This window comes from Melanostigma gelatinosum, assembly GCF_949748355.1.
Source record: "Melanostigma gelatinosum genome assembly, chromosome: 11".
Classification (NCBI taxonomy): domain Eukaryota; kingdom Metazoa; phylum Chordata; class Actinopteri; order Perciformes; family Zoarcidae; genus Melanostigma; species Melanostigma gelatinosum.
Window position 1 is genome coordinate 4,873,808 of NC_136644.1, and position 17,937 is coordinate 4,891,744.

At 40.8% G+C, this 17,937-nt stretch overlaps 3 protein-coding genes across 3 annotated transcripts; 1 reads left to right on the forward strand and 2 right to left on the reverse strand.

Moving 5' to 3' along the window:
- Positions 1 to 1,167: 1,167 nt before the first annotated feature.
- tppp2 (tubulin polymerization-promoting protein family member 2) lies at positions 1,168 to 5,157 on the reverse strand. The gene is made up of 4 exons (XM_079277779.1): positions 5,016 to 5,157; positions 3,723 to 3,914; positions 2,933 to 3,086; positions 1,168 to 2,478 (listed from the first exon to the last, which is right to left on the reverse strand). Exons 2-4 carry the CDS (start codon positions 3,911 to 3,913, stop codon positions 2,287 to 2,289), a joined length of 537 nt encoding a protein of 178 aa, XP_079133905.1. The 5' UTR covers position 3,914; positions 5,016 to 5,157; the 3' UTR covers positions 1,168 to 2,286.
- Positions 5,158 to 7,197: 2,040 nt separating this feature from the next.
- Positions 7,198 to 10,345, forward strand: ftr84 (finTRIM family, member 84). Its single transcript, XM_079278189.1, has 7 exons — positions 7,198 to 7,839; positions 7,972 to 8,067; positions 8,182 to 8,415; positions 8,941 to 9,097; positions 9,198 to 9,254; positions 9,481 to 9,534; positions 9,749 to 10,345. The coding sequence occupies exons 1-7, from the start codon at positions 7,267 to 7,269 to the stop codon at positions 10,294 to 10,296; spliced, it is 1,719 nt and encodes a 572-aa protein (XP_079134315.1). The 5' UTR covers positions 7,198 to 7,266; the 3' UTR covers positions 10,297 to 10,345.
- A 6,273-nt stretch (positions 10,346 to 16,618) lies between these two features.
- LOC306784562 (ecto-ADP-ribosyltransferase 5-like) lies at positions 16,619 to 17,607 on the reverse strand (the record flags this gene model as incomplete). Its single annotated transcript, XM_079278596.1, is given in 3 exon segments — positions 16,619 to 16,900; positions 16,902 to 17,417; positions 17,590 to 17,607. Coding segments are annotated over 3 exon segments (816 nt in total).
- Positions 17,608 to 17,937: the final 330 nt, after the last annotated feature.

The following is a 17,937-nucleotide window of genomic DNA, read 5'->3' on the forward strand; positions in this document are numbered from 1 at the left end:
GAAGCACAGTGTTGAGAATGGCTCAGACAAGTTCATGGTTGGGTTTCCAATAGTTGGACAATGCTGCCATCTGCTGGAAAATCATTAAAACAACCTTCCATGTTAATATGCCTTTTTCACAGAAGAAATTGTATATGTCACAGCAGGACAAGCACAGGTAAAATTGAAAAACATTAACGTTGGCTCAGAATCACTAAGTGTCCCGGTAAGCTTTTCCAGTCGGCCAGCATGCACATCCCCTGAGTGCAAATCAGCCATCGTTAGTGTTATTAATTACACCTCTGCTTTTCCTTTGACATGTCTGCTGTGAAAAAGGTCTGTGTGGAGTCATATCAACAATAACCATAGCATCAGACCAGTGGGCCCATCAACCACCAAACCTGATACACACTCTCTATTTTAGGTGACCAGAAACAAAAATAGCCTATATATGCATTTTAAAGATTAAGTCAAAACAAAACTGCAATACATGTGCACACACACAAACACACACACACACACACACACACACACACACACACACACACACACCACACCCTCCACCACTGAACACTAATCCACTATGTTTAATTGAATACAATACTCAGTGCATTTGGGAGGACACCTGACCAATATTGCCTTAGTGTGTGTGTGTGTGTGTGTGCGTGTGTGTGTGTGTGTGTGTGTGTGTGTGTGTGTGTGTGTGTGTGTGCGTGCGTGTGTGTGTGTGTGTGTGTGTGTGTGTGGCAGGGTGGGTGACACTTATCCAGGTGACCTTTATCAGCTCAGGCCTATAATGGAGGAGGTAAGCTGACCTTTGACATACGACAAGCATTGTTAAGATGGTCCCTAAGAATCCTCCATAAATGCATCAGCGTCACATTACCAGGAGGTAGAAGGAGTGTATTCTGAGTGTTTATTGTTCTACAACGGCCTTTTTTATGTTGTGAAATTGTATCCCGGCTATTTCTGAAAATCAGCAGGTGTCGCGTGGCTGGTTATCTGCTTAAATCTTCACGGCTTTAAACTGTTTTTCACGGTCAACTAATACGTGAGAAATGACTTTCTGATATGTTCCTATACTGTAAATTCACACCTGTTTTTGGTTTACGTTTTTCACTTAGCCTGTTGTATGAGCTCAATGAAGATCGTTGTGAGTGAAACAAACTTTACTCACGTCTGGGATTTAGAACTCACATTTAATTTCTAAACGTTTCCAGAGTTATGGGTAGCATGGCTGCAACAAACAAGTACGTATTATAACACAGTGATTCAATTGTACAATTGCTGATACCACACTACAATTAGGGTTTGAGAGGATTACAATGCATACTATAATATATAGGTATGATGGTGCACCTTTATTACATTCACATTGCATTCACTTCTCTTAAAAGGTGTTTTCCAGCCTTTAATTCCGGGGGGAAAAATGTGATATTCTTAATTGATTTAACCTTGAAACAAAATGAAACAGCGTACATTATATGAGTATTAAGATTCACAGCATAGTGTTGTTAGTAAGTTAAGAATGAGAAATAAAGATGATTTAGGCTATTCTGTGCTGTAGCTTCATCAATACAGGATCATTCTGTGTTCTTCACTGCTTGTTCATTTTTTGACTCGTAAATATAAATATCTATTTATGATATGATCAAATGCCATGACAAGAATAATAAAGGGCACTGACTGGTCATGTAGCAAAATGCAATCAACTATGAAGTCATAAATGTAGCGAGTGAAGGAGTAACTACTGACTCAGCATCATTTCTTGAATCCAGCTGAAGTACCATCCATTGCATCAAGGTAAGTGAGATTAGCAGCACATTACTGTATATCATAGCATTCACGCTAGCGGCTACATCGATACAAAGGCACAGTGTTAAACTATAATACACAGCAGAGTTAGTTTCTATAAAGCATGCTAGGCTGCAAGTACAGTTTCATCTTTTGATCCTTGTTGAATCATTGAAAATATTCAGTGCCAGTTGTTCATGCTACTGTAAAACCCATTAAACAAACTGCAGCTAAGTATGTCCATTATCTTTGGATTTTGTTTTAGGAAATAGTTTCTTGAAGTTGCTCATCCTGGTTGTCACTTATGAAGACCTTTTGTGTTTTTTTTTCTTTAGTTGTTTATTTAATGGATAGAGTTAGTATTGCTAGGCCCATAAGACACATACAGTTTATTTGTTTTGCCTTAAAAATTAAAGTAGCCAATTAATACATTTTATCTTTTTCATTTGATCTTTTTTTAAACAGCCCTAATTCTAGTTATTGAATCAAAGTTGTCATAGTCTGTCTGCAGAATTATGCCTCTTTAACTTTTTCCTCATAAGTGCCGCTGCCCTTGTAAGCTCCGACATATCCACTGCTGTCTGGGAGGTCCTCGCGCCCGACTTTTCCTTTTCCTTTGCCGGACTCGTCAAACCGCTCCTTGTGCGCTCCAGTGTACTTGGTGGTATCAGTCAGTCTGTCCACTGCTGCTGCCTTTGCCACTTTCTAAAAAAAAAAACACATACATACACACACATGCATGTCTTATTCCATCGCTCTGCTTCCTTTATTTTCCCCTCGCTCTCAAATATTTATTCACATTTTTTTCCAGCACTTAAATTAATATATTATCCCATTAAAAGAATGTCAGTTAAAAGACACAATGCATTGGATTTGAAATTTCTGGAGCCAAAGAAATTCAAGAATGACACTGGCAGACAATAATGCACATAATTATTTTGTCTGTTGCGCATAGATCAGAGTTAGATAATAAATCTAAAAGATATGTGAACACATTGTTGTGAATCTCACTCAAACAGAGAGAGAAGTCCTTCCCGACCTCAAACATCCCTTAAACTTAAGTACTTTGTGGTGGTGGGTCAATCGGAGCATTAAGTTGGATGCTGCGTGCCTGAGGGGGGTGAAAGGTGAGTATGTTGAGGTTAGATGAAATACTCACAGTGACTCCGATGTTGGCAGGTTCCTTACCAACAATGAGACCGTAGAGCTGCTGAAGCGACTCCTCTTTGCTTTTGCCTTTAAAACGTTTGGGAGCCAACTCTGTCAGGGCCTGGTTGAACTGCTCAAATGTGATTACACGAGCTGACTTCGCCCTGAGGAAACACACAGTGTTGCCAAATGTCTTCTCAGGCAAGTAACAAAATGATACAAATAATGTTGCACATCAATGTAATGACATTGGACTCGCAAAGGCAGGGGCTAAAGGGGTATAACAGTGTGATTACTGTTATACCCTGTTATATATATATATATAAAAAGTGTGTGTGTGTGCGCACCCCAAGAAGAATTTGTGGCAATATTGCCGTGAAACATTTATACAAGCACTCATGTTCCCAAGAAAATCAAATCCAAATGTCTTCAGTGACCCTATGACTTTTCCTCTGCACCTCCATGAGGTTAAAATCTGGGGTTTTCAAGAAATGTTGGACTGGATTGCCATGGAATTTGCCCAGAGGATGAAAGTACTTTGAAAGTACTTTCACATGGGGTGATCGGGTCAAAATTTGAATGTATTCCATGCTTTGGTTTATGACCAAACACCTGCAAAACGAATGACTTCCCATGAGCATAATATGAACTTTACTAAGTACAATGTTTAGTGCTTATTGACATAGACAAATTTGTTTTAAAGACCAATTGATGATTCATGGTTTTGCCGCCTTTGTTACCCTGTGACTGAGTTGTTGCGTTTTCAATGTTTTTGCTGTGAAAGTTGAATAAAATCTTACTTGACTTTGCTGAAAACGATGTCAACATCTGTAGTGGTGACGTTCTTGCCGTCGATTATGTTGCAGTCCTTGCAGATCTTAACAAAGTTCTTGCCGTTCATCTCCTTTCCTCGGGCTTTAGTGTCTCCGTGGACTGCAAACTTCTGGAAGGAGGTCTCGACCTCTGCTACAGACACTGAGCCTTCCGCCATACTGACAGACACACATAGAGAATACGGTATCAAACCGATAATGGGCAACACACCAGCTTGATTGTTGCACATAGTTGCAATGTCCTACCTTCAAAAAGCCCCTCAAAAAGTGATGACACCATTACTTTGGTTGTTCATTGACTTTATGTCCTTGTGAAGACATTTTGTGAAATGAAATAACGTCATAATGACTCTATGAGCTGATTGATGGTCAGCCTGCCAGGAAAGGTCTGCCATCAAGGTCAGTCCAAGTGAATGTTTTTTTCTCTCTCTCTCTCACTCTCGCTCACAAACACACACACACACACACACACACAAGCAGATACACACTTTCACATCCATCATTATGTCCCTCTTACTAAAGCTGCTCTCAGGCCAATTTAATTCAATCAGCTCAATTTCCAAACGGCTGCTCTGCTGTTAAATCGAACGGTGAATGAACAAACATGCTCCTTTTCCTCTTCCTCTTCTCCTGGTCCACTCAATCTCTGGTACGCACACACAAACACACACACACACACACACACACATAACTTGTTACTGCTGTTGGCTGAAAAACAGTCAGGATGTACGTTTAGTACATAAGAGTCTGATTTATAAGTATAAATTAATAAAATGAAAACGGTTGAAAGGAACACAATTATTACAAAACTTTTTCTTTTTACATAGCAGAAATGCACATTTCATGGATGCTAGTAGCAATCCTATTTTTCTTGTTGGGACATTTTATTGGTGGGCATGTGGACAAAACTACAACAGATGAGAACGATTCCAGGCAATAAACCATAAAAACAAAATGAAGCACATAAAAGCGTGTCCGTAAATGTCACTGGAGATCCAGTGTTGCATTTCTGTTTGGCTACAAGCACTTTTGGGATTGACATAAAATTTTTTTAACAAAATCTAATGTGGAAATATACTGCATGTAAAAATGTCCACATAAATATTACAAATTATTTATCATTACCGGGCGTGAAATAATACATCCAGTTATCGCAACAGTGAAGACCTGTTTCCTTGTTGCTGCTGTTTCCATGGCCGCTTTGTTGCATTGCGTGCTAGTGCATGAAACGGTGATGCTGAAAAAGAGAGAGTACGGTACCTGCTGCCGTAAATGGAAGGATGCTGTGAAAATATTCAGGAAGATCCTGATTAGCGTACAGCTGCTCGACCTCTTTGTCTTCCTCCTCCTTTTTTCTTCTTCTTCTTCTTCTTTCTCGTCTGCCTCTCCTCCTTCCTGCCACTCCCAGGCTTTCTCAAAATGACGACAGAGATGGAGAGATACAGAGACGCAGGAGGAGAGAGGGAAGGGGGAGGGAGGAGGGCGAGAGTACCGACCAGCACAGTCAATGACATCATGGGCACTCAGCCTCTCTTGTGTCTGTTCGCTCTCATTAGCTCCTTGCCTCTGTGCACAGACTTGCTTCTGTGGAAAGAGTTCTCATGTGCTGTTCATTTCAATTCACGATTCTATTCATTTGTGTTACATATCTTCTGATGCTTCTTCTGTAATCCATGTTTTGGGGCAGGTGATTCGTCACCAAAGATTAGCATTTTCTCTATAACACGAAACTCAGCTCACAGCTATCTGTCATGCCCGCTCTCCATTGCCCTCCCACCCTCTTTCCTCATCTCTTTTTGTTCTCTCTTACTGTCATTGTCACAAGAGCCCTCTTGTCTGGACAAAGATGAGAGCGGCCCTTCACAGGACAAGGAGTACTGACAGCGTAAAGCTGACACATTACAGATTAAATGATCCCTCTCGCAGCTCCATATCAATCAAACTGAATATCAGACCAAAAACAAAAAGAGCGGGCATCTTTACACACTTTACCTCAAAGTGCTTTACCCCAACTGCACTATAGTGCTCAAACAATCCGCTACAGCTGGGATTTAGAACATGTATACTGTCATACCAGTCAATCGTTATACTAAACCTTATTCTGGCATTGTTTCCATGTACAGTACACACTCACTCAGATTCAACACTACCCAATTATACATATATTTAACCTTGCATTGTTCGTCCGGTTTTCAGCGTGCTCCTGTGGGAACCCACATAGGCCCACTGATACTGATGCTCTGTGCTGTGTTCACAGGATAAACAGAACAAGTTGTTTTGACATCATGCACCATCATGAAACTCAGTGCTGCTCAGTCAAATGGAAAGCTGAAGGGTGTGAAGGACAAAGTGTCATCTCTCCATTGTAAATACTAACAAGTACAGCCAAGTCTCCACCCACCAGCAATAGAGATAGATAGACAGATAGACAGATAGATAGATAGATAGATAGATAGATAGATAGATAGATAGATAGATAGATAGATAGATAGATAGATAGATAGATAGATAGATAGATAGATAGATAGATAGATAGATAGACAGACAGACAGACAGACAGACAGACAGACAGACAGACAGACAGACAGACAGACAGACAGACAGACAGACAGACAGACAGACAGAGAGATAGATAGATAGATAGATAGATAGATAGATAGATAGATAGATAGATAGATAGATAGATAGATAGATAGATAGATAGATAGATAGATAGATAGATAGACAGACAGACAGACAGACAGACAGACAGACAGACAGACAGACAGACAGACAGACAGACAGACAGACAGACAGACAGACAGACAGACAGATAGATAGATAGACAGACAGACAGACAGACAGACAGACAGACAGACAGACAGACAGACAGACAGACAGACAGACAGACAGACAGACAGACAGACAGACAGACAGACAGACAGACAGACAGACAGACAGACAGACAGACAGACAGACAGACAGACAGACAGACAGACAGATAGATAGATAGATAGATAGATAGATAGATTATAGATAGATTAGAAACATGAGGTCAGATGAACCTTGTTTTGTAAATATCAAAAATGTCAAAGCTGAAACAGACCACGGTGTCAAGGTGCATTTCAGTTCAACACCAATACAAATGACGGAAGGTGTTGACTTCTTTAAAGGATGATATTTTGCTGACAACTTGACCTTACTGTGGGAGTTTACTTTCCCTGAAATTCCTGCTTGTTAAGCTGTTCCATCATGGTGGCGGACTGTCGTATCTTTCACTCAGATGCTGGGACAGAGGCGATATGGGAAGACATCACTGTGTGTTTACAGTAGAAACAAAGGCTTTCCTTTAAATATCGCCAGCGACCAACATTGTCCCTGGATTGAAAAAGAGTTGCAGGGTGAAAGGAAGTTGGACTCTCTGGACAGCATGCTGACGAACAGCTGGACTATCATTTGGCAGACTTAGCCTGTTGACATTTCTGATTCTGATCCTAAGTTCGTCCAATATTTGACGCATTCCAACATCATCATGGCTGAGTCCAGTTTCCCTTTACCTCCAGAGGATTACTGTCCACTGTGTGTGGATACGCTGAGAGACCCGGTCACCATCCCCTGTGGTGACACCTACTGTCTGGAGTGCATCAAGATCTACTGGGACCAGTTTGACCACACGGGTGTGTACAGCTGCCCGCAGTGCCACTCCACCTTCACACCACGGCCCGTGCTGAGACGCAATCTGCCCGATGTAAGCCACGAGCCGCGGCGCCAGCTCCCGGAGCTCACCCCTTTCCCATACATGCAGCGGGAATCCTTCTGCGACTTCTGCGTCGGTCGTCGCAACAAGGCCGTGAAGTCGTGCCTCATGTGCCTGGCCTACTACTGCGAAACGCACGTCAAGCCACACTACGAGTCGTCCACCTTCAAGAGACACAAGCTGGTGGATGAGACGGGCCACCTGGACAGGAAGATCTGCCCCCAGCACGAGAAAGGCCTGGAGCTGTTCTGTCGCTCTGACCAGATGTGTGTCTGCGTGCTGTGTACTGTCAAAGAGCACCGCGGCCACAACATTACCTCAGCGGAGGAAGAGCGCATCGAAAAACAAGTGAGTCTGGATTGGTTGTGAGTCAAAATGCGTGACGTTTAGACGAAACAAAACAGTGTCAGACACCCAAAAATGATCCAAAATGATACCTCTCAAGTGTCTGTGGTTGACAAAAGCTTGTTGTTCCAACAGAAAGTCCTGGTGGTCACCCAGACTGAGGTCCAGCACATCATTCAAGAGAGGATGAAGGAGCTGCAGGACCTCAAACACAATGTGGATGTTCTCAAAGTAAGATCAGACATTTCCTAATGAAACATAATTGTGTAAAATACTTTTGAAAAAAGTCATCATCAAATGTCACACCTTCCCTAAACCTCTTGACAAACTGGTTTTCCCCTCCAGAGTGCTGCCCAGCGAGCTCAGGCAGAAACTGACAAGACCTTCCACGAAATGCTGCAGGCGGTGGAGCGCTGGAAGGCTGAAATCCATCAGATGATAACGACCAACATGCAGTCGGCGATGTCTCAGGCCGAGGGCTACTTGGACCGTCTGGAGCAGGAGATACTGGAGCTACAGCGCAGAGATGCAGAGCTAAGGCAAATCCTCGAAACAGAGGACAACATTCACTTTCTGCAGGTGCTGAAAGATCCTGAAGGGCTGCAAGAAGTATTCGTGTCTTAATACACGTCATCCAAACGCCGGCAGAGATGTTTACACATTAGAATCTATGAGTTCATGTTCTCTTGAAGGTGTCTTTTTTTTATTTAGACACAACAATACATACCGAAATTACTTTCACAAAAACAAAGACAAACAAAAAAACTTCTGTGACGAAGAAAGAGAATCCTGGAAAAACTCCAGTTTTCACCAGTTCTTAGTGATAAAACAGGAGAGAAAACAAATGAGATCAGAATTAAGAAATGGATTCCCCAAAATTGACTTTTCCCACTTGCAATATGAAAGTGTGCACTACTTTAAAGGTGGCAATATTTAAACATTCATGTCACATGTAAATATGTTTGCGTGCTCCATGCACTCTTTGAATAGCAGATAATAACTGTTATTGTTCATATTGATGATATTATTCTGGCCAGGCGAGGGCACTGTTCGTGTTTCTGACTTGTCGACCGGAGTATGGAGCTCCTATTTCTTGTTCAATAGAATTTTCCGACCCTGTGCGTTCCTCCTGTGGCCATGGTGCCCAAAGTGCTCATCAACCCTCAGTTCTCCTTTGGAGAGATGAGCAAGACGGCCACCGAGATGAAGGAACATCTGGACAACATCTGTAAGACGGAGTTGAGCAAAATCTCAAAGACAGGTTTGTGTATAGCGGACGAAATTTACGAAATATTTTTATTCTATAAAAACTACAAAGTGAGCCAGTAACCCGCTAACATAATGCTGTATCATCCTCGCAGTTAGTGAAACCCCCGTGTATATACTTCTGCCGAGAAATGGAGAGAAACGACTCAAAGGTGTGTCAATCTGTGAAAATATATACAACTTTATCATGAATATTAATTGTACATAATTCATTTCAGAGAACAAGAAAGATGTGGATAGAAAGTATTTCAATTTTCCCTCATTTGATTTATGTAATTATACAATTACCTTTTGAATTATTTTAGAACGTAAACCACAAGATACAATGTATCACAAAATAGTGTGTGTCCATTTTTATTTTTTTCTATGTCCAAACAGTTCCTTCCAGAGTTGATTTTCAGGAGCCAAAAACCAGGACAGACTTCTTAAGATGTGAGTTCAGTGCTCATAGTCCATTCAGTGCCTCAACCTTTATTAGAAATAAAGAGACTACTTTGACACATTTGTCTTTCCGTGCAACAGCAATATTTGTCATCAGATAATTAGTTGTTGTGGGTGAAAATGCATGGATGAGTGGATGATCAATGGGATGCTCCATATCTAAAGATTAATAAGAAAAACAATGTGTATGGCTGTCTTTGCTCAGACTGCTCCAAGATGTCCCTGGATCCAAACACAGTATACAAAGAGCTGGCCCTGTCGGACGGGAACCAGAAGGTCACAAGGAGGAAAGCAGTCCAGTTTCATCCAGATCACCCAGAACGCTTTGATGGCTTCTCCCAGGTGCTGTGCAAAGAGCCTCTGACTGGGTTCAGATTTTACTGGGAGGCCGAGTGGAGCGGGGAGTTTTCCATCGGGGTGGCCTACAAGAGCATCAGTCGCAAGGGGAAGAATTCACACAGCCTGCTGGGCTACAACGACAAGTCTTGGAGTCTCCTCTGCTCCGACTCGGGCTACTCTGCCTGGCACAATAAAGTAGACAGAGACCTTCCTGAAGCTCCCAGGGCCACACGAATCGGTGTGTACCTGGATTATGCAGGCAGCACTGTGGCCTTTTACGCAATATCAGAGACTATGGAGCTTATCCACAGATTTAAAGTTCAGTTCAGTGAGCCCTTGTATGCTGGCTTTGGTGTGGGCTCCTCTGTTACCCTCTGCCAGCTGAAGCAGAAGCAGAATCCCATGCCTTACTGAGATTTACAGGTACTGTTAAATACTAGCTGAACAGTACAACGTAAAGTAACTGTCTGCGTAAAAACATTTATATATAATGTTTTAAGGCTATTATTTTGAATATATATGTCAGGGTTTTTGTTTCATGCAAGTTCCCGTTGGGAGAAATATATATTGATGTACACTGTAATAATAAATTATGTCAATAATATGCGCTATACTTGTATGCTTATATTGCGGAGTTGTGAGGTCACATGTAAGTAGGTCAGATACTCCGAGCAGGGCATTCCGGCGCCTGCTCGCACGATAGAAACAGATACTGTGGCCCTGAAAAGAAACACCTGCTTAAACCACCAGATTAGGGCGGAAACCGCCATCGAAATGTAGGAGACGAGCTCTCTCTTATCTATTCACACAGAGACTTCTGAAATAGCTTAGAATTGCACCCTTTCGGCACCTCGAGTGTCAACAACATGCATTCACACTGATGACGCAGCGAAGGAGGATCCATCGTGAGCCAGTGTGGGTGGAGATGCCCAGTGCTCCAACCAGGCCGCTGATCAGCTAAACACAGCTCCGCCTGCAACTTTGCTTTAACCAATAGGCTTCCAAAAGGAGAACCTATACAAACGCATGCGCACTCTGTTTACGCGGCTTTTTTAGTTTCATTTGCTCCTACAGAGCAGATTTTCTTAGGTCCGTGCACGTTGAACTGTAATACTTCTGTTACAAATCAATGTTATTGCTTGAATTGAGCTAAACGCCTCGAACTCAGTCTGTTCACCCGAGTTTCCTCCTCAACAACATCCTAAGTAACAATGCCATCTTCTAATAACAGACGGCCTATATTCAATTTTGATGAGCATACTGTGGCTGAAACAATCTGCAGATAATTGATGAAAAGTATGCATGCGCTGTGTGTGTGTTTTATGAATTGTGTATATTTGTGCTTGTGTGCACAGTACAAATTAAAATGTGCATGCTGTAAATTTTCAAGTTTTATTGTCTTAGAGAGAACAACTTTCACAATTAAGGTGGGAAGCGATGATATAAAACACCAAAAAACACCTTTATTACATTTCATAAGAAAGCAACATAAAGACATATTATGCATATATATCATATCAAACACATAATGTTTAGCATACCAGTATATCGAAATAAATAAAAGTGTTTTTAACACATACATGATTTCAAGAAACGCCCAAATCGGCTGGCTTGTGTACACTGAATGTGTGTGATGAGAGCTGATCTCTGGGAGCTGCTCCTGACACTTTTGCCATAACTTGAGGTGTCTCTAGTTGTCTAGTTATACACATAATAATATCTTTCCTAATTGACAACTACATTGTGTCTTTGTAATGATGTTTTCAACTCATCTGAAAAGTGTCACAGCGACTCATATTCGAGAGATTTTCTTTTTCTCTCAGCTGACATGATTTGCAAGAAAAATGATCCAAAGGTACGCGCAACACTGCTTTACATGTTCGCAACAGAGATGAAGCACGGCCGTGGTCCTATATGCAAACGTATACGTGTTTGAGGCAGAAAATGACGACAGAAATGTTTGCAGCTGCTGTAGTGAACACATTGAGTGCAATAGCCACAGCTTGTGAAAGTAAACACTGTGAAAAAGCATCAGCTGATGTATTTCTGTAGCAGGAATCCACATGTTAAAAGGACTACAAATATAGAATGAGATTGAAGTCATATTTTAGATGTGCTTGGAGCTACTGTATTTATTTTATGGAATCATTTTCTTCTCGGTTCTATTCTACTGTATGCGCTATTGTGTAAAACTTCATACAAACAGACTGAATGTAAAGTGTTAAAGCAGCAATACTGTTGCATTTGTAAACCAAAATGTAAAGGCGCCCTGTGGAGGTTTCTTGTAATCAAACAAAAGTTAAGTTTATAGTCAGTGCTCTTGCCACTCACAAAGACTAATCATTGCATGAATCTAAAACATAGATGCAAAGCTGATTTGTTAAAGTGTTTTGAATCACTAGCTTGCGGTCTTCTTCTTCTTCATTATCTTTGCTGGTGCATTGCTGCCTATCTTGGAACTTCATCACCATGTGCACATCCGTTGAATATGGTAATATATAACCATTGCCAGGAATGTGTCATCATGTCATCTGCATGCCTATACAGTAACCTGCTGGTAGACAGACAGATGTCAAACATCCATCTATGCATCTATTTTTCATCTACAAGGTCGCAGTGGCTGTTATTATTATTATTAGTAGTAGTCGTAGTAGTAGTAGAAGTAGTAATACTAGTGGTCATATTAGTATTATTATCAATCACATCTTTATAACTATTACTGCTTGTATTATCATTACATCATATCCACTGCTGCTGTTAGTATTAGTAGTAATACTAGTTTTTTTAATATATATATATATATATATATATATATATATATATATATATATATATATATATTTAAATACAAACCATGCAATGTTAACAAAATGTTAGTGATGAAGAGAAAAAAAGCAGAACTTCAGACATATTTAACTTTATTTTAAAACTACTTGCAGTGCACATACATTGGCTCATCTGATACCAAATGGTTACAAACAAATAAAGACAATTCTGTGGCTACTTTTACATGACATCTTATACACACAGCTGTAATGCAATCTTGATTTTTGGACTGTCGTTTGCCCACTTTGTCATTTTGAAGGCCGTTTCAAAAAAGCAGTAGAGCGCTCAAAGCTTCCTAGTAAAGTGCAGAGCTGGTATCTACTCCATGTTCCAAATGTTTATTTATTATTGTTTATTTCCCAGTTGCAGTGTATGTGAATGACATCAAGGGAGATGACAGGAAGTAAACATGAACCCAAGCTGTTGCCGAGCTATGCAATTCCGTTGAAACGATCAATGGCAGAGAACAGAAGGAACAGCTACCTCACGTATTGTGAATGATTTCAAGTGGAGCTACGCCTGAAAACAACTGACACATGCACCATTTCTCAGCAGGTGTTTACCTGCCCTGCGGAAGTAGAGGAGAGGATTGATGACCCCAATCCAAACCATTACAGAGTAAGCTAAAGGCTGCAAGATACACAGTGTGCTGTCCTCTATTTTATTAACCAGGAAGAACATTGTGAGCTGGGGTACATAGCCTACAAACGCAGTCACCTGCAACATCAGGACTATATTGAAAGCCCTTTTCTTGATCAATTTGGATCCCTCCCGCTCTCCCTCCCCTGGGGAGGGCTGTTTCAGAGCCCTGAGAACTGAGAAGCTGCAGAAAGAGCTGAGAATCAAGACATTCAAAAAATAGATTTTATACACAACTATTGATACCTCACGTTCACTGCAAAAGAACATTTGGACGATACCAACCAGGATGGTTATCAGCCACACAACACAACAAAGGCTCATCCTGTACCGAAGGGGTTTATACCTGCGGTACAGCACTGGACGTACGACTGCAACATAGCGTTCTATGCAGACACAGCCCTGGAATTGAACCCTGGCTGTGAATATTATGCTGATGAGTTTAGTCATTGCGTCTGCCAGTGCATAGTCGGAAAAAAATCTTATGGCCAATAAAGGTGGCCCCAGGACTCCAAAAATCATCTCTGTGAGGACCAAGTGGAACTCGGACACGTCCATCCTGTCTGTCCAGAAGACTGGAGATGATATCATCAGCCACATCACCCAGCCATTAACGGGCAGAGAGATCAAGACATATGGCAGAATCGTAGGGTAAAGGATAGGAGAGTGCAAACAGAGACCACACGTTTCTCCGTCCGTCAGGTTTTGCATGTTTTCTGGAAAGTAGTACAGGGAAGAAAAAACACTGTAGTGAAATGTAGAGTGGAGGTTTGCATGTTCGACAACTTACTCAACTCAACCCTTGTTTGATGAGTAAAATAGGTCAGAAGACATCTAGTTGTCAAGGGGACAAAGGGTGAGATATGTCACCGACTTACGTGCATGAAATTGATATACTGACATGTTCTCTTCATGTATTTGCAGATTCCCCAAACAAATTGTTCAACTCAAGAAAAGCTTGAGAAATGCAGAAATTGTCCATCGTTCTCATTCTCTGTGTGCATCACTACATTTTCTTCTCAAACTAAAGCTGTAAAGGTGTCACGAGGGATTATTAATAAAATATACTTTTCCTCACAAGGTGTGAAGAAAAGAGACAAGAAGAGAGATGTACACATGTGAAACCACAATATGACCCGAGAAAATGATTTAATCGTTTCATTGTTTCACGTGAGAACTTGAATACAGTCTAGAAACTTAAAAGCACCAACCTTGTCTTTCCCTGAGTTTGTTGCGGAGTGTTTTCAAATGTACAGCTCCAGCTTTAATCACATCGTCGACAAAACAGCCGTATTCGCCTGATGATATGTAACCAAATAATGTCCATGAGTAAATTGCTGGCATGCAAAACCTGTAGATGTGTGTAAACGATTTGACTAAAGAGGGTTTGGTGTTCATCAGCTCTTGTGGTAAGCAGAGATTAAAATAGACAGTGCCTCTGCCTTTTGATAAATTTCCTGCATTTCTACATTTTACCACTGTATTTTATTTCTTACACAGCTTTTTTGTGTTCTAATGAATGTTCTTGTTTTTAAATCTCCTTCACTTTTGCCTTATGTTTTGATGTGAAGCACTTTAAATTGCCTTGTTGAAATGTGCTGTACAAATAAACTTGCCTTGTCTATTTTGAGGATCTGAAATAAAATGCATTTAGCTTTTTATTTTTCGAATGTTCTTAAAATAATTTAGTATGGCGTCTTCTGTGCTGCGATACGTGTTTAGCTTACTTTCACAGCGACTCCTAGAAGAACCAAGAGTCTATCTTTGACAGTACCTCACGTGATTTACAAGAGAAATGATTCAAAGGTAAACACTGCTTTACATGTTGTAACAGATAAGCACAGCCATGGTCCTATTATGCAAACCTACAGGTGTTGGAGGCAGTCAAAGCTGAAAGCTACGACAGAAATTGAAGTATAGTATTTGGATATCACGACAACGATAACTTGTATGAAGTCAACTGTACATTTAAAAGAATCATCCATGTATTCCTGTGGCAACATTTTTGGTTTTTGAATTCCTCTGCTTCATCCCAGGCTTGGTTGAAGTTGAAGTCTGTTTTTTTCATTTCTTTAAACTGTTTCAAGCCTCGTCCAGTTGAAGGCGACCATTTAGCCCAGGTTTAGCAGACTGCTTTAAAGAAATAACTGACATAACGACACATTATCGTCTCACTTAAGCAATATATGTTACTGTATAGCATATTGCAAGTGTTTAGCACTGCGGCCCAGACTGCCACCCTCCATTAAAATAGAAACCTGGAGACAGTTGTTGAATGAAAACAATCTCTGCCAACATTGAGTCAGAAACTCCCTCTAATGTGACAGCATAGTCTGTCTCTGCAGTCTTCACTGACATTGGGTGTAAGACACAGTAAGATGCCTCATGAGTGTCCTATAATGAGGTGTGCAAGATAAACATGACCGTACCAAGGAGCATTATGGGGAGTATTAATGCATTAAGCTGGAGGTAGGAGCTTGACTAAAGCATCTGTGCCGTCAGACATCTTTCTGACAGTTAACATTTATTTCTCAGTAAACATTGTAATCGATCTAGACCATTTGATTAACGGTGAACATATTTTATAGTTACTGATAATGCAAATGGCGGGAGGAGACTTGTACACTCCTAAAATTTTCATTAGTATTTGATTTTTTTTCTTTCACCTCCCTTCCTAAAACAGGTTTCCTCTCACACGTTCTGGTTCAGAATGTGATAAAACAAACCAGAAATAATAACGATAAATAATTTGTATTTCACGCACTAATACTGTTAATTTCTCTGATACATTATTTGCATGAGCTCATGCAACTCCTAGGGTTGGCTCATGTCTGGCATCAGCTGCAGGCCTTTCCGATCACAGCTGGGAGCTCAACCCATTCAAGTCATTTTTACTTTGTCAATTATATGTATGTCTATGAATTATGCATGCAAAACAATGTAAAACATATGTCAAACAAGCACAATTTGTAAGACAGTATTTTATTAGACAAGATTTTACTTGTCAATATTTTGACAAGATCGTTTTCCTTCGATAGATAAATAGAATCTAAGTGCAGATGACATAGATAAACATTTAAAATAATATAATTCTAGTTTTCACAATCTCGTCACCTCTGACTATTTGGCTTTTAACATTTCAATCATTGAAATGTGAAAAACAATATGCATAAATTGAAATCATATCCAAATTCATTTTGAGAATGTGAAATCCCTTCTGTTTCCTAATCCCAATATATTATTTTGCATGTTAAATGTATGAGACGTCATCTCAGAAAAGAGCACAATTCAAATTTGAAAGTGTTTTTCCTACGCTTTTCAGTTTATAGACCACCTCACACGGAAGTCTCTTCTGGACAGATCTCCTCTCAATCTTTGTGACTTTAAATACCTCGTAAGGAGGAATCAGGGCTTCTCTCTCAGCCTCCCCAAGCTTAGAGTACAGAGAGACGTCTGCTCCTGAGCATGTGACAATCTCAAAGCACGACTTGTCTCCAAATCTTTCAGCGCTGGGGTACCAAACTGGGGGACCAAAGTGATGCGCTGGGAGCTTTTACCTCCAGCATTGAGCTGGAGGTAAAAGAGCCAAAGCGCATCACTTTGTTGAGAACATCTTGGCTAAAGTAGCCGTTGACTCTGCGGTAGCCAGTGAGGCATCTTTCCTCTTCAGGTTTGCGAGTGCTCAGAGTTTGGAGGGCGTCAGTCAGGAAAAAGTGAAGTGCGTGATATCTAAATGTGGTCTTGTACTTCGATTTCTGCGTTTGAACTGCGTAGTTAAAATCAAGATAGATTTTCGGATTGTCGAGGGAATAAACGTAAATAGCCATAATCTGTTCTTTCCCCAGAGAGCTGGAAGGTCGCTTTCCCTTCCTGCGCTTGAATTTTTTGTTGTAGTATTTTTCTGCCTCGCCCCAGGCCAGGGTGAAATTTTTGTCTTTGCGTTTCTCATTCACCAGGAACTCCTTCACTCTGTACTCCATCTTGTCTTTGCAACCCGCGTACATGTCGTCAACAGCGTTCAGAGCCAAATCCAGTGGAACTTGACCTTTTAACCCAGGTTCCGCAGAGCTCTGAAATAAAAATCTTACTTACAAATGGGATTACAAAATAGTCACACTAAAGCAAGCCACTATCCAGGTTATACCCTATACCTTTGCAATTCCTATGGCGACTCCACATGTCATTAGCACTGCTGCCCAAACTGCCCTCATTGCCAGCATAGAGACCTGCACACAAAAATACCTCTTTCAGTAAACGCATTGTTGGCGTTTTCTGTGTATATCATTCCATTTTTAGTTGTCGTATTCTGATAATTAACTTTGGATGGATTGAAATGGGCCTCGAAGGGGACTCAATATCTGGTCTGAATCTAACTAAAACACTGGCGAAGAAATTAAGTTTTGTTCCACTTACCACAACTCAGTTCTCACATGGAGCACTACTTTGGTGACTTGCAAGTTATCTGTTACGCTAAGTTCGTGTTTTACTTTCACCAGCTGCTGGCCATTGCAATTAGGGGCAGGACTACAAGGCCCACCCATTTCCTCTTTGATTGTAATGGATTATCAGGGTCTGTGCATCAGGGAGTCA

Bases quoted from the DNA above. Each gene is read 5' to 3' on its own strand.
- tppp2 (XM_079277779.1), bottom strand. From the start codon at position 3,913: ATGGCGGAAGGCTCAGTGTCTGTAGCAGAGGTCGAGACCTCCTTCCAG. The intron at 3,087-3,722 runs GTAAGATTTTAT...GTGTTTCCTCAG, and splicing joins ATCGTTTTCAGCAAAGTCAA to GGCGAAGTCAGCTCGTGTAA. The intron at 2,479-2,932 runs GTGAGTATTTCA...TTTTTTTTTTAG, and splicing joins CTGCCAACATCGGAGTCACT to AAAGTGGCAAAGGCAGCAGC.
- ftr84 (XM_079278189.1), top strand. From the start codon at position 7,267: ATGGCTGAGTCCAGTTTCCCTTTACCTCCAGAGGATTACTGTCCACTG. The intron at 7,840-7,971 runs GTGAGTCTGGAT...TTGTTCCAACAG, and splicing joins AAGAGCGCATCGAAAAACAA to AAAGTCCTGGTGGTCACCCA. The intron at 9,255-9,480 runs GTGTGTCAATCT...ATGTCCAAACAG, and splicing joins TGGAGAGAAACGACTCAAAG to TTCCTTCCAGAGTTGATTTT.